Source organism: Bacillus rossius, chromosome 11 (genome assembly GCF_032445375.1).
Source record: "Bacillus rossius redtenbacheri isolate Brsri chromosome 11, Brsri_v3, whole genome shotgun sequence".
Lineage (NCBI taxonomy): Eukaryota > Metazoa > Arthropoda > Insecta > Phasmatodea > Bacillidae > Bacillus > Bacillus rossius.
In genome coordinates, this window is record NC_086338.1 from 43,574,029 (window position 1) to 43,588,271 (window position 14,243).

Below are 14,243 nucleotides of genomic sequence, written 5' to 3' on the forward strand. Positions count from 1 at the left end.
CTATTTCAGAAAAAAAAAATTATTTAATTTTTTTTTAACCTTTTTAAATACAAAAAAAGTTCTAAATGAATTTAAAAGTCCAGATAAGATTATTTTTTTTCCTGAAATTAATTTAAACCATATCAACGTGCGTAGTAGCAAGTAAAATCGTATTTTAAAATTTCTAGTTTTACATTCTATTTCATTCTTATAGTCCACTCCACACAAAAAATTACGTTGAAAATACAACTCTCCCAGCTAATTATGCGATAAGTATGCGATGTGTAGATTTATTTCATTGTGTGACAGTTCTGCCGCTCAAAAATTAATAAGTCGGCGAGTATAACCGCGTGGAACGACCTGGAATGGATGGTGACTGGTCGGCCGTGCCGGCAGAGGGTGTGTGGCAAGCGCGCGACTGTTAATGTCGGCAGGCCCGCCGCCCGTGACGGGGCTGAGGCTGGCGCAGAGCAGCCGCGAGCTGGCGGCGCTGGAGTGGACCCCGAGGCCGGAGGGGTCCTGCGCCTCGGGCGTGGAGCTGTGGCTGTGCGACAACAGCACCCAGGACCCGGCCGCCTGCGTGCACAAGACCCTGCTAGCCGGCAGCTCCAGGTTCGAGTTCCACGGCTTCGAGGTGTGCCGCCGCTACCACGCCACGGTGCGCGCCACCAGCGGCTTCAGGCTGTCTCCCCCGGCCACCCTGGAGGTCTACCTCGACACCGCCAGTAAGCCTGCCGCCTCCTGCCGCCTCCTACAGCCTCCTGCCACCTCCTGCCACCTCCTGCCGCCTCCTGCCGCCTCCTGCTTTCTCCTGCCACCTCCTGCTTCCTTCTGTCACCTCCTGCCGCCTCCTGCCACCTCCTGCCGCCTTCTGCCGCCTCCTGCCGCCTTCTCCCGCCTCCTGCCACCTCATGCCGCCTCCTGCTTCCTTCTGCCACCTCCTGCCACCTCCTGCCGCCTTCTGCCGCCTCCTGCCGCCTTCTGCCGCCCCCTGCCGCCTCCTGCCACCTCGATCCAAGATACAAACGACCTCAGCCCGAGAAATGTCTCCTGGTACAGTCGTTTGGAAGTTTTCTAGAAGGTTCCATTTTGCCACCTCAATCCGCGATACAATCACCTCAGCCCGAGAATAGTCTGCTGGTACAGTCGTTTGGAAAGTTTTACGTGGAAAGTTTTCATTTTGCCACCAAGATCCGCGATACAATGACCTCGGCCCGAGAATTGTCTGCTGGTACAGTCGTTTGGACAGTTTTCCGGGAGTTTCCATTTTGCCACCTCGACCCGCGATACAACGACCTCAGCCCGAGAATTGTCTCCTGGTACAGTCGTTTGGAAAGTTTTCCGGGAGTTTCCATTTTACCACCTCGACCCGCAATGCAACGACCTCAGCCCGAGAATTGTCTGCTGGTACAGTCGTTCGGAAAGTTTTACGTGGAAAGTTTTCATTTTGCCACCTCGACCCGCGATACAATGACCTCGGCCCGAGAATTGTCTGCTGGTACAGTCGTTTGGAAAGTTTTCCGGGAGTTTCCATTTTACCACCTCGACCCGCAATACAACGACCTCAGCCCGAGAATTGTCTGCTGGTACAGACGTTTGGACAGTTTTCCGGGAGTTTCCATTTTACCACCTCGACCCGCAATACAACGACCTCAGCCCGAGAATTGTCTGCTGGTACAGTCGTTTGGAAAGTTTTCCGGGAGTTTCCATTTTACCACCTCGACCCGCAATACAACGACCTCAGCCCGAGAATTGTCTCCTGGTACAGTCGTTTGGAAAGTTTTCCGGGAGTTTCCATTTTACAACCTCGACCCGCAATACAACGACCTCAGCCCGAGAATTGTCTCCTGGTACAGTCGTTTGGAAAGTTTTCCGGGAGTTTCCATTTTACCACCTCGACCCGCAATACAACGACCTCAGCCCGAGAATTGTCTGCTGGTACAGTCGTTCGGAAAGTTTTACGTGGAAAGTTTCCATTTTGCCACCTCGACCCGCGATACAATGACCTCGGCCCGAGAATTGTCTGCTGGTACAGTCGTTCGGAAAGTTTTACGTGGAAAGTTTCCATTTTGCCACCTCGACCCGCGATACAATGACCTCGGCCCGAGAATTGTCTGCTGGTACAGTCGTTCGGAAAGTTTTACGTGGAAAGTTTCCATTTTGCCACCTCGACCCGCGATACAATGACCTCGGCCCGAGAATTGTCTCCTGGTACAGTCGTTTGGACAGTTTTCCGGGAGTTTCCATTTTACCACCTCGACCCGCAATACAACGACCTCAGCCCGAGAATTGTCTGCTGGTACAGTCGTTTGGAAAGTTTTCCGGGAGTTTCCATTTTACCACCTCGACCCGCAATACAACGACCTCAGCCCGAGAATTGTCTCCTGGAACAGTCGTTTGGAAAGTTTTCCGGGAGTTTCCATTTTACCACCTCGACCCGCAATACAACGACCTCAGCCCGAGAATTGTCTGCTGGTACAGTCGTTTGGAAAGTTTTCCGGGAGTTTCCATTTTACCACCTCGACCCGCAATACAATGACCTCAGCCCGAGAATTGTCTGCTGGTACAGTCGTTTGGAAAGTTTTCCGGGAGTTTCCATTTTACCACCTCGACCCGCAATACAACGACCTCAGCCCGAGAATTGTCTGCTGGTACAGTCGTTCGGAAAGTTTTACGTGGAAAGTTTTCATTTTGCCACCTCGACCCGCGATACAATGACCTCGGCCCGAGAATTGTCTGCTGGTACAGTCGTTTGGACAGTTTTCCGGGAGTTTCCATTTTACCACCTCGACCCGCAATACAACGACCTCAGCCCGAGAATTGTCTGCTGGTACAGTCGTTTGGAAAGTTTTCCGGGAGTTTCCATTTTACCACCTCGACCCGCAATACAACGACCTCAGCCCGAGAATTGTCTCCTGGTACAGTCGTTTGGAAAGTTTTCCGAGAGTTTCCATTTTACCACCTCGACCCGCAATACAACGACCTCAGCCCGAGAATTGTCTGCTGGTACAGTCGTTTGAAAAGTTTTCCGGGAGTTTCCATTTTACCACCTCGACCCGCAATACAACGACCTCAGCCCGAGAATTGTCTGCTGGTACAGTCGTTTGGAAAGTTTTCCGGGAGTTTCCATTTTACCACCTCGACCCGCAATACAACGACCTCAGCCCGAGAATTGTCTGCTGGTACAGTCGTTTGGAAAGTTTTCCGGGAGTTTCCATTTTACCACCTCGACCCGCAATACAACGACCTCAGCCCGAGAATTGTCTGCTGGTACAGTCGTTCGGAAAGTTTTACGTGGAAAGTTTTCATTTTGCCACCTCGACCCGCGATACAATGACCTCGGCCCGAGAATTGTCTGCTGGTACAGTCGTTTGGACAGTTTTCCGGGAGTTTCCATTTTACCACCTCGACCCGCAATACAACGACCTCAGCCCGAGAATTGTCTGCTGGTACAGTCGTTTGGAAAGTTTTCCGGGAGTTTCCATTTTACCACCTCGACCCGCAATACAACGACCTCAGCCCGAGAATTGTCTCCTGGTACAGTCGTTTGGAAAGTTTTCCGGGAGTTTCCATTTTACCACCTCGACCCGCAATACAACGACCTCAGCCCGAGAATTGTCTGCTGGTACAGTCGTTTGGAAAGTTTTACGTGGAAAGTTTTCATTTTGCCACCAAGATCCGCGATACAATGACCTCGGCCCGAGAATTGTCTGCTGGTACAGTCGTTTGGACAGTTTTCCGGGAGTTTCCATTTTGCCACCTCGACTCGCGATACAACGACCTCAGCCCGAGAATTGTCTCCTGGTACAGTTGTTTGGAAAGTTTTCCGGGAGTTTCCATTTTACCACCTCGACCCGCAATACAACGACCTCAGCCCGAGAATTGTCTGCTGGTACAGTCGTTCGGAAAGTTTTACCTGGAAAGTTTTCATTTTGCCACCTTGATCCGCGATACAATGACCTCAGCCCGAGAATTGTCTGCTGGTACAGTCGTTTGGAAAGTTTTCCGGGAGTTTCCATTTTGCCACCTCGATCCGCGATACAACGACCTCAGCCCAAGAATTGTCTGCTTGTACAATCTTTTGGAAAGTTTTACCTGGAAAGTTTTCATTTTGCCACCTTGATCCGCGATACAATGACCTCGGCCCGAGAATTGTCTGCTGGTACAGTCGTTTGGAAAGTTTTCCGGGAGTTTCCATTTTGCCGCCTCGATCCGCGATACAACGACCTCAGCCCGAGAATTGTCTGCTGGTACAGTCGTTTGGAAAGTTTACCGCGAGTTTTCATTTTGCCACCTCGTATCTTAGCCACTCACGATGGAACTACGGAAATTTTTTTACGATTGTTAAAATCAATGGCATCAGTTATCGATTGCCACAAAGTATCCTCCAAAATGGTATTACCATAAACTCGCTTCCACACCACCAAGTGGTGCAAGACATAATACTCATGCTGGTATTTCAAAGTTTATACATAAAGGAAGCCATCAGACTTGTAAATAGGTTTATTATTAAAAAAGTTTGAATATAATATAGAAAGTAATCATAACGAAAATAAATATTAAAACAATTTAGAAATTATAAATACGGGTATTAACAAAACCTAACCAAACATAACCCAACATAACACAACATAACACACTATAACTCAATATAACCCAACACAACACATTATAACCCAACATAACCTAACCAACCCCAACCCAGCCCAACCTAACCTAACCTAACCTAACCTAACCTAACCAAACCTAACCAAACCTAACCTAACCAAACCTAACCCAAACTAAACAAAACTAACCTAACCAAAACTAACCAAAACTAACCAACCCTAACCCAACTTAAACCAACCTAACCCAACCAAACCTAACCAAAACTAAGAAAACCTAACTAAACCTAACTAAACCCAACCCAACCCAACCGAACCGAACCCAACCTTTTGGATCACTTTTCAGTGAAATTCGCGCAGTTATCATAATAAATTGGTGCGACAGAAAGTGTGGTAAACTATTATCGAACCAGCTTATGACTAGTTATCTCCTGAACCCTACTGGTGCAACTGGCCACTGGGGAAAGGTGAGAGTTCAGTTGATTGCACCACATGTGTCCGTCATGTTGCAGACGCGGTGGCGCGAGCTGAGGTCCGTTACGTCACGCACGACTCGGCGGTGATCGAGTGGTGGGTGTCCGACGTGAAGTCCAGGTGCCAGGAGGAGACCATGAGGGTGTGCGTGCAGGAGGAGGGGGTAGGAGAGACGCCGCCCGACTGCTGGGAGTGGACCCTGGACCAGGACGGGCCCAGGGACTCCCTCGCCGTGGGCGACCTCGAGCCGTGCGCCGCCTACGCCGCGACGGTCAGCCTCATCGCGGCGGGGAGGCACAGCAACAAGACCGTCGCCTTCACCACTCCCATGACCGGTGCGTGCTAACAGCGCTAACCCCCGACATGCCCAGGAGAGTGCTTTTGAACCAGTGTGGTGCGAGAGTGGTTTTTACCATGCTTGCGAAGAATAAACAAACAAACAAATGAACCATCAAATTTTTGAAGTGAAACTTCTAATGCGACTTCCAACAAGGTTGCGTTAAACGTTTAACGCAATTGGGGAGGGGAATAGAAAGAGACAGAGGGAGAGTGAATGCGTGGCACTCGAACGCGCTGTTGTAAGGAACTAAGTAGAGAATAAGAAAAAATAAAGATCCTGACAGTTTGTAGTGTCGCCATATTTGTTTCAATTTTCAATACCCTTTTTTGTATATTACAATTTAAATTGCAGAAAAAGATCATGTTTCATAGACACATAAATAGTGAGAGTGTGTCATTTCTCTATGTCCACGATGTCTCACCACGTCAATTTTCTCCTTGGGGCGAACCCGTCCGCTTAATTAATTAAACAGCTTGTATCGTTGAATGATTTCATGATTTATTTTAGTTTGATTTGATACAATATGATTGCACTAAATATCAATTTCTACTCCTTCCTATTTTCATTTCCACATTACGAAGTTTCACTTCTTCCACGCGGAGGGACTCCACACACTGTTTTTTTTATTATTTACCTTTTTTACACTTCGTTAACAAAACTCACTTAATTCACCAAAAATTTAGCACTAACAAAAGCAAGATTGTATGCGAGTGCATCTAGTCACTTCAAATCACATGCGGTAGTTTGGCAAACGTAAACATTTATAAATGTATAATAACTGTGAAATAAATATATAAAATATAATCTAAGAAACTTTAGTTTAGTTGTATAAAGATGAAAGTAAAAAAAAAAACTATTTATTAAAATAAATTCATTGTTATTTTCAAACAAAAAACTTATAAATTACAACATTGTTACATGAATAAATGAAAATATAATTAAATAAAATTTAGAATTTAAAGTAAAGTACAGGTACAAAGTTATAACAATATATAAAACTTACTTAAATTTCCTGCCTGAAATAGGAAAAGTGTGGATGAGATGAGAGGTGTCAAGCATTCAGCTGAAACTTGCATTTTCAAGTATCCATATTAGAAGCCTGGTACAGACATCCTATTACCCATGTTTGTTAGTTTTTTTTCCAAAATCACTCTGGGTGAATGCCATAGAGGGAGGCCATGACTAATTCCCTCCATATACGTCCTAATTTTGAGTTTTTGTCCCTCGGTCTCTGAGTTCTTCGAGAATGAAGCTGTTTTATGAGCATAATTATATCGGTACATGTCATCATCACATTAGTAAAATGTTTTGAGTCTGTATCAGTTATTCAAAATAACTTAGATTTTTTTTATGAGTTGTGTTTTTTTTTTCCAACCATTAAACCTCTGCAGGGAGGAAAAAATAAATTATTTCTTGCATGTACCATCGCAGTCATCAGGATATACTACAGCATAGGCGAACCCAGGATTTTTTTTCGGGCGGGGGGGGGTGGTGGGGGGGGGGTCCTTCCAGTTATTTTTCGGGGGGGGGGGGGGTTGGGGAGGGCGCTTCTAATTTTTTTAAGAAAAACTCCGTAAACACTAAAAAATAATTGTTTATAATAAACTTTTTTAAGCTTACAAACTTTTTACAGAAGAATTCTTCTATTTTTTTTTTTTTTGCAAATTCAGTAACTACATTCTCCGGGTCGATGTGGATGTTGTAATGGACATTCAGTAAGGCCAATCCATTCAGTCTGTCTTGAGATATGGTGTTCCGCAGATAGGATTTTATTCTTCTTAAGCAAGAAAATGTCCTCTCCGGAGTTGCCGTTGAGCCGGGAAGGGTAGCCAAGACTTTTCGGGAGGAGGGGGGGGGTTGAACCCCCCCCCCCCCCCCCCCGGGTACGCCGATGTACTACAGTACACTCCCAATCATCCGCGAAATTAAGTGGCCACCGCAAAAGAGCCGAAAATGGGGGGGAAAAAAGGAAACATTAATTTTAACTTAAAAATATAGACATTTATGCACAGTAAAAGTTACAATTAACAGCAAAAAAAAAATGTTTAAATGATGCTAAAAATTTTAGTATTTTACTGAATAATTAACATACAATACATTTCAGTGATGTAAACATAAAAGTTCTCAACCATAAGAATAGAAACAAAGTGCGACAGAGACAAAAATAGCAATGCATGCCAGCCTACTGCGCTAGTTCCGAGAAGGCCTGTGGCGTTTTACTGTATACTGCACACAATACGCTCGTCAGTAGAGATCAAAATTTTGCTCACTTGTAAAAAAAAATACAGAATTACATATGTGCTGTATTTTTTTTCGTAGCATGCGCGGATAATAGGGAGTTTACTGTATTCAGTTTGCGTTATTTTGTTTGCTTCCCGACAGCCGAGGCTCTGTCCGCGACCACGGAGCACGTGACCAACACGGCGGCGGAGATCAGGTGGTCCTACGACGTCTCCAGCAGCGACTGCCGCCCCTCTGTCGTGCGGGTGTGCTACTCCAAGCTGGGCTCCGGCGACCACAGGAAGATGTGCCGCACCTCGGGCACAGCCTCCCGGTCCAGCATGCACCTCGCCGACCTGCTTCCCTGCTCGTCCTACAACGTCTCGCTGGTGCTGATAACGTCCGTCGGCCCACGGCCCAACTGCACGCTGCCTCTGGTTACCACAAGTCAAGGTACACGTGACGAACTCGGTGGTAGTGCGGCACTCACGTATCAACAAACCACTGCAGCTACCTTTAAATTAAACTAAAAACTAAAGAGATGGCTCTAGTACTTAAGTAAGTTCTATATATTGTTATAACTTTCTATCTGTACTTTACTTAAATACTGATATTTATATTTAATTATATATTCATTTATTCATGTAACAATGTTATAATTTATGCGTTTTTTTGTCTAAAACCCTGCAGTGCATGGTGATTCGAATATGAATTAGACTTTTTCGTGCTTCTCTGCTAAATCTATTTTTCTGTGTGGCCAACGGGCTGCAGTGATGCATTTATGAACCGCTCTGCTACCATTATCTGAGCTGTTCATAACAAGTTTTATTTTCCAGTGTTATTTTAATTAATTAATTTCATTTTCAGGAGTATGTTTAATTCCAGAGAAATCATTTCACTGAGATAGAAAAAAATTAATGCATTGTAGGATTAAACATAATATTGAATTTATTTTAATAAATTGTTTTTTTAACTTTCATCTATATAATTAATGTAAATTTACTTAGGTTATATTTTATAGTATATTTATTTCTGACTTATTATACATTTACAAATGTTTACAATCGTCAAAATACAGCATGTTATTTGAAGTGACTAGATGCACTTACATACAAGCTTGCTTTCGTGAGTGCTAAATTTCCTGGTTAATTAAGTGAATATTGTTAACAAAGTGTAAAAATGTGGGGAAAAAATGGGAAATATTGTGGATGGTTGGTTGGGTTAGTAGAGCTACATTAAAAAACTATAAAATATTCATTATGGTTGCTGAGGAATTACCAATTTAAGATGTGGCTATCCTGATCCAACCAAAAGTGTCATGTTTTTCATAGTATTTTTAATGTTGCTATACTAACCCAAAAAACCGTCCACAATATTTAAAGGTAGCTGTGGTGGCGTTAATGTGTAAGTACAAGTAATGCATTATACCAAGACAGTAACACATTGATGCAGGAATGTCGTGACGTTCATTCAGTTTCATAGATTGTTCATGTCTGGATAACACAAAAACAAAAATATACAATATAAGAAATTATCTCATCTTGGTCGGATGAGAATCATTCATTTGATGGTTATGTTAAAGTTAATACTTTAAACTATATTTGTTTTAACTGGTTCTCACATATATTTACATAACAATATAAACACACAACTGTGAAAAAAAGCAAACCATCCAAATAATTCAAATGACTTGAACCTACACATCAGATATGGGTGGCAAAAAAGTTTTCAATAATACTCATGTTAAAAATATACAGGTTATTATATCCACATAAATGAGTTCTAAGTGAGCCCAAGTGATAAGAACTCCACTATTGTCTTGGCAGTGCTTTGATATATCTTGTATGTGAATAAATATACAAAGTGAAGCAAATACTATAAAGATATCTTGCCATATTTTAAAGTATTAAAATATTTTCTCTTTTAATACTCTGTGGTACACTGGCTGCACTCCCTAGGTCATTTCATTAATTTACTTCTTAAGTTATGATTCAAATGCACTTAGTCTAGTGGAAAGCAGGTTCGGGAGCTCTATGAGTCCCCCACATCTTGAATATGTTTAAATATTGAGCCACAGTCTGCCGACAACTTCCGTATTACAATTATGGCTCGACAAAGCTTATAACCAGGCTTAAACAATGGTTGATATCATTGTTCGCAAGATCCAGAAACAGTTAAGTGACTTGAGGATGTTCACTTGAAACAGGAAGTTATAGCTTCCCATTTAATTACATTCCAATTTTTTTAACATCGTAATATTACAAAGTGTAATAAAGATGAAAATTATATTTTGAACCCTGTCATGCCATAAACTAGAATAGTCCATCATGGCAGGCCTTCCTCCCTCTGATAGTGGTGTACTAAATGGTAGCACAAAAAAGGGTCGGTTACTGGTCAGATCTGGTTGCAAAGGTGCCCCGGTGTGGAGGGACCGGGACGTGATGGCGACCGGTAAGAACATGATCGTGCTGAGACTGGTGGGAGTGGGTTTCAGGAACACTGGTGTTCAGGGTGCTGGAAGTGATTGGGAGAGGATTGGCAGGAATGACAGGTTGCAATGACAGGCGAAGGCTAATTGCAAGAGTGCCGGTGCTCAGGTCGCTGGACGTGATGGCGACCGGTAAGAATGTGATCGTGCTGAGACTGGTGGGAGTGGGTTTCAGGAACGCTGGTGTTCAGGGTGCTGGAAGTGATTGGGAGAGGATTGGCAGGAATGAGAGGTTGCAATGACAGGCGAGGGCTAATTGCAAGAGTGCCGGTGCTGAGGTCCCTGGACGTGATGGCGACCGGTAAGAATGTGATCGTGCTGAGACTGGTGGGAGTGGGTTTCAGGAACACTGGTGTTCAGGGTGCTGGAAGTGATTGGGAGAGGATTGGCAGGAATGAGAGGTTGCAATGACAGGCGAGGGCTGATTGCAGGAGTGCCGGTGCTGAGGTCCCTGGATGTGATGGCGACCGGTAAGAACGTGATCGTGCTGAGACTGGTGGGAGTGGGTTTCAGGAACACTGGTGTTCAGGGTGCTGGAAGTGATTGGGAGAGGATTGGCAGTAATGGCAGGTTGCAATGACAGGTGACAGCTGATTGCAGGAGTACCTGTGCTGAGGACCCTGGACGTGATGGCGACCGGTAAGAACGTGATCGTGCTGAGACTGGTGGGAGTGGGTTTCAGGAACGCTGGTGTTCAGGGTGCTGGAAGTGATTGGGAGAGGGTTGGCAGGAATGACAGGTTGCAATGACTGGCGAAGGCTGTTTGCAGGAGTGCCGGTGCTGAGGTCCCTGGACGTCACGGCGGCCGGCAGGAACGTGACGGTGCGGTGGACCCCGATGGGCGCGGATCTCCACTGCGTGCGGCACTACAACGTGTCGTGGTGGTCGGTGCCAGGGTTCGGCCGCGCACACAGGACTCTGGAGGCGGGCGTCACCTCGCTCGCCATCCCTGGGCCGCTCCGGCGCGCCGCCTACCACGTGGAGGTGACGGCTGTTCTGACCGACGGCAGCTCACAGGCGCTGCCCGGCAACTTCTCTACTGCAGGTATGCCACCTTTACGCATTGTCAGTGCTAGAGGCACCCCTAATGTGTCTTTCAGTTCATAGCCATTCCCAGTTAACGAATCTCCATAGGTCACATGTACACCCATTAGTATTTCTTTCAGATGTAGCAGACTGAAATTACTGTTTCTTTTACGTTGTGTAACACCAACACCAACACAATATATATTTTTTTAATGTGTCTGCTGCCATTTTTTGAAAAGTGTGTTTTTTCTTTGTATGGACACATTAAGTGGATATGTTAATAGTTCGTTTCAAAAAACTTGTATGCTAGATATCCTGCTATGCAATTCATTCTCCAGGCAGTTGGTTATATTAAAGTTTATCATAAATTTAAAAAAAAATCATTAAGTAATTCATGAAATTAAATAAAAGCTGAATCTTTAAAATATTTTTTTTTCACTGAAAATTCTCGGGGTTGGAGTTTCGAAAGTTTAAATATAAAACGCTTTGAATTTTCAACGATGAATAAATGCTAAATGATATCATTTAAAACCCTTTCCTGCCTGGCGGTACTTGTGAGTCCCACAATGTTTGAAGCCCCATAGAAATAGTGTGTGCATGTTTGAAACCACATGCTGACTGTCGGGACCTCTGGGTCCCTGTATAGCTCCGCTCTGCCAGTTGTCGAAGAAGTTCGATTGACAGCCAAGAGGTTGCAGCACTAAAACGGCAGCACTGCACCAGTCTGGAGCGCCCTTTTTTTTGTTTGTTGAGCTGGACATATGATAAATGCCTGTCAGGACTTAAAAGTCCCATCATTAAAAAATATATTAAATATAAATAAAAAAATTTGAAAAAAATTATGGCCTCCTTTTATGTCTACTTAAATATAAAAATGAAATAAAAATTACAAAATTCAATTTTTTTACATTTCTAGGCAGGAAAGGGTTAACGGGAATACGTGAACGCCATACAGACATAATGACAAAAAACTGTCTATTTTATTACTAACGATTGTTGCACATTAATACACCAAAACTGAGACTATAGATATGAAATTTTATGATTTTACTTGCTGAAGGTACATTAGGTAGATTATGAAATTTGCATGTTTGTTGTTAAGTTATTTATTTTAATTGATTGACCTACATTAATTTTTGTATCTAAACACTGTTTAAAAGACATTACTTTTTTTTTACAAATTTAAATCCAAAATTTTCATTTTTGTTTTCAGATTCTGCAAGTATGTTCGCAAAATTTTCGCTTCATTTGGAAATGATGCCCTTGATAATTGTTTTACTCACTCTGTTTCAACAATGAAAAAGGACACACGTATTTTCCTGGGTTTCGGATTTATGCTAGCGATTGCTTGAAATTCAATTTCATACACATGATATGTTGAGTACCTGTTTTTGTAGAAAGATTCTCTGTGTAATAATTTATCTAATTAATATTATTAACTTTTGTTAATTTACATTTAAAATGTGTGTATAAATAGTCTAATATTTTACTAAAATACTGTGGTAGAGCATTCTAACCATATTTTTTGTTAATAAGAACAAAAGTGCCTAGTATAGATAAATAAATGAAATAAAGGATTACCTTTTACAAGCATACTACTTGAATGTGATATGTGCTTTTACATTTTAAGTGTAAGGCAGACAAAAATAAATATTTTACTTATTTTTTAGCTTTATTGAGAGATTGTACCACATGGAACCTGTTCCACCGTTCCGTGCAGTTAACTTTGTTTTAAGATTGTGTATTGTAAAAGAAAGCATTTACTGTAGTGGGTTCGTCTTTCAGCTTAATGATTATTTTAAGGACTGTGATTCAAGACATCAGCAAAAACTCTACTGAATGCCGTTTAAACATGCAGATATCTGCGTTTTGTTAGTATATAAAAAAAGTAGTACTTTGGAGTCAACGTCAACCTCAAAATGTTTGATTTTTCTCAGGCGAAGGTGGCCTTTTATAACTGAAGAACACCGACATCCTCTCCTCGGCTTTGTAGATGTCTTTCCAGTTTCAGGGTAAGAGCAAGACATCCCCGACTGAAGCCTCCACAGGTCAGACGCTCGGCAAGCGGAGACTATATGATTGTAGACTACTAGAGAATACTTAGCAACAGCTGCAAGAGTTAGATGCACGTTGGGTCAACACATTCTGCAAGAAGTACACTACCAACCTCGTGTTATCTCGCGAATGAAACACGAAGCGTGCCGACTGAGCACTCTTGCAGCATCTAGGAGGCCTTACTGCGTAGTCAGCAGCCAGATTCGAACACAAACTGGTTTTTAATGTCTCATTGTTACCGACTTCCATGAAACATTGACGGGAGCATTTGAAGTCACAAAATAAAGTTAATTTGAAGGTGAAATTTATAAGTATCTGTTTTTTTTTTTTTTTTGCCAAGCATCTAAATTGTGTATCTGTTGGGTTATAGTGGGGCCTTGGCTGTAATTTTAAAAGTTCTTTGCATCATCTCATCCCTGAGTACCGATCACCGCACTGAGTTCTGGTTGGTTGATAAGAGCGTGATTAACTCAACAAAACCAATCCAAGTTTGCATTCCAAAGCAACGCAATAATCCATACCTTACTTCAAACTAAAACCACTTTATTCAAAGATGACCCGAGCCACGAAGTTTGCATTGGGCACAGTGATCATAAAGTTCCTGGAAAACATTTTGGTAATAGAAAAGTTACCGGGAAAATGACACCAATATGTTTTAATAATATTCTTTTGCTATAATAACTTTTTATCCATCCTGATGAAAGAATTTTAGAAGTTTTACTGAGCAGCAAATCAAGCACAACTTTTTATTGTCCAGTGTAGAAAAAAGAATAATACCGAAGCTCATCTTTTTACTATAAAAACGAACAAAAATCAACACATTAAAACAAAAAAACAAAAACAGTCTAAATAATTTGCATGATGTTTCATAACTCCATTTAGTTGGCTTGTTTTCTTCTATAAAATAGTTGCCAATACATGAAACTAACTAATATTTTTAAAAAACATAGTAAATACAAACTTTATGTCAATCTACATTGTATAATATCATCTCAGGTGCGAGTCTCACACTCGTGTAAAAAACTACTGAAAATTTAGGATAGAAGCAATGTAGGGA

General features: G+C 42.7%; 1 protein-coding gene across 1 annotated transcript; it reads left to right on the top strand.

The window, feature by feature from the left end:
- Positions 1–344: 344 nt before the first annotated feature.
- LOC134536457 (uncharacterized) lies at positions 345–12,680 on the top strand. The gene is made up of 6 exons (XM_063376174.1): positions 345–378; positions 414–704; positions 5,096–5,392; positions 7,780–8,070; positions 10,875–11,150; positions 12,345–12,680. Exons 1-6 carry the CDS (start codon positions 345–347, stop codon positions 12,428–12,430), a joined length of 1,275 nt encoding a protein of 424 aa, XP_063232244.1. The 3' UTR covers positions 12,431–12,680.
- The last annotated feature ends 1,563 nt before the right edge of the window (positions 12,681–14,243 follow it).

Bases quoted from the DNA above. Each gene is read 5' to 3' on its own strand.
- LOC134536457 (XM_063376174.1), top strand. From the start codon at position 345: ATGGATGGTGACTGGTCGGCCGTGCCGGCAGAGG. The intron at 705-5,095 runs GTAAGCCTGCCG...GTCATGTTGCAG, and splicing joins GGTCTACCTCGACACCGCCA to ACGCGGTGGCGCGAGCTGAG. The intron at 11,151-12,344 runs GTATGCCACCTT...TTTTGTTTTCAG, and splicing joins CGGCAACTTCTCTACTGCAG to ATTCTGCAAGTATGTTCGCA.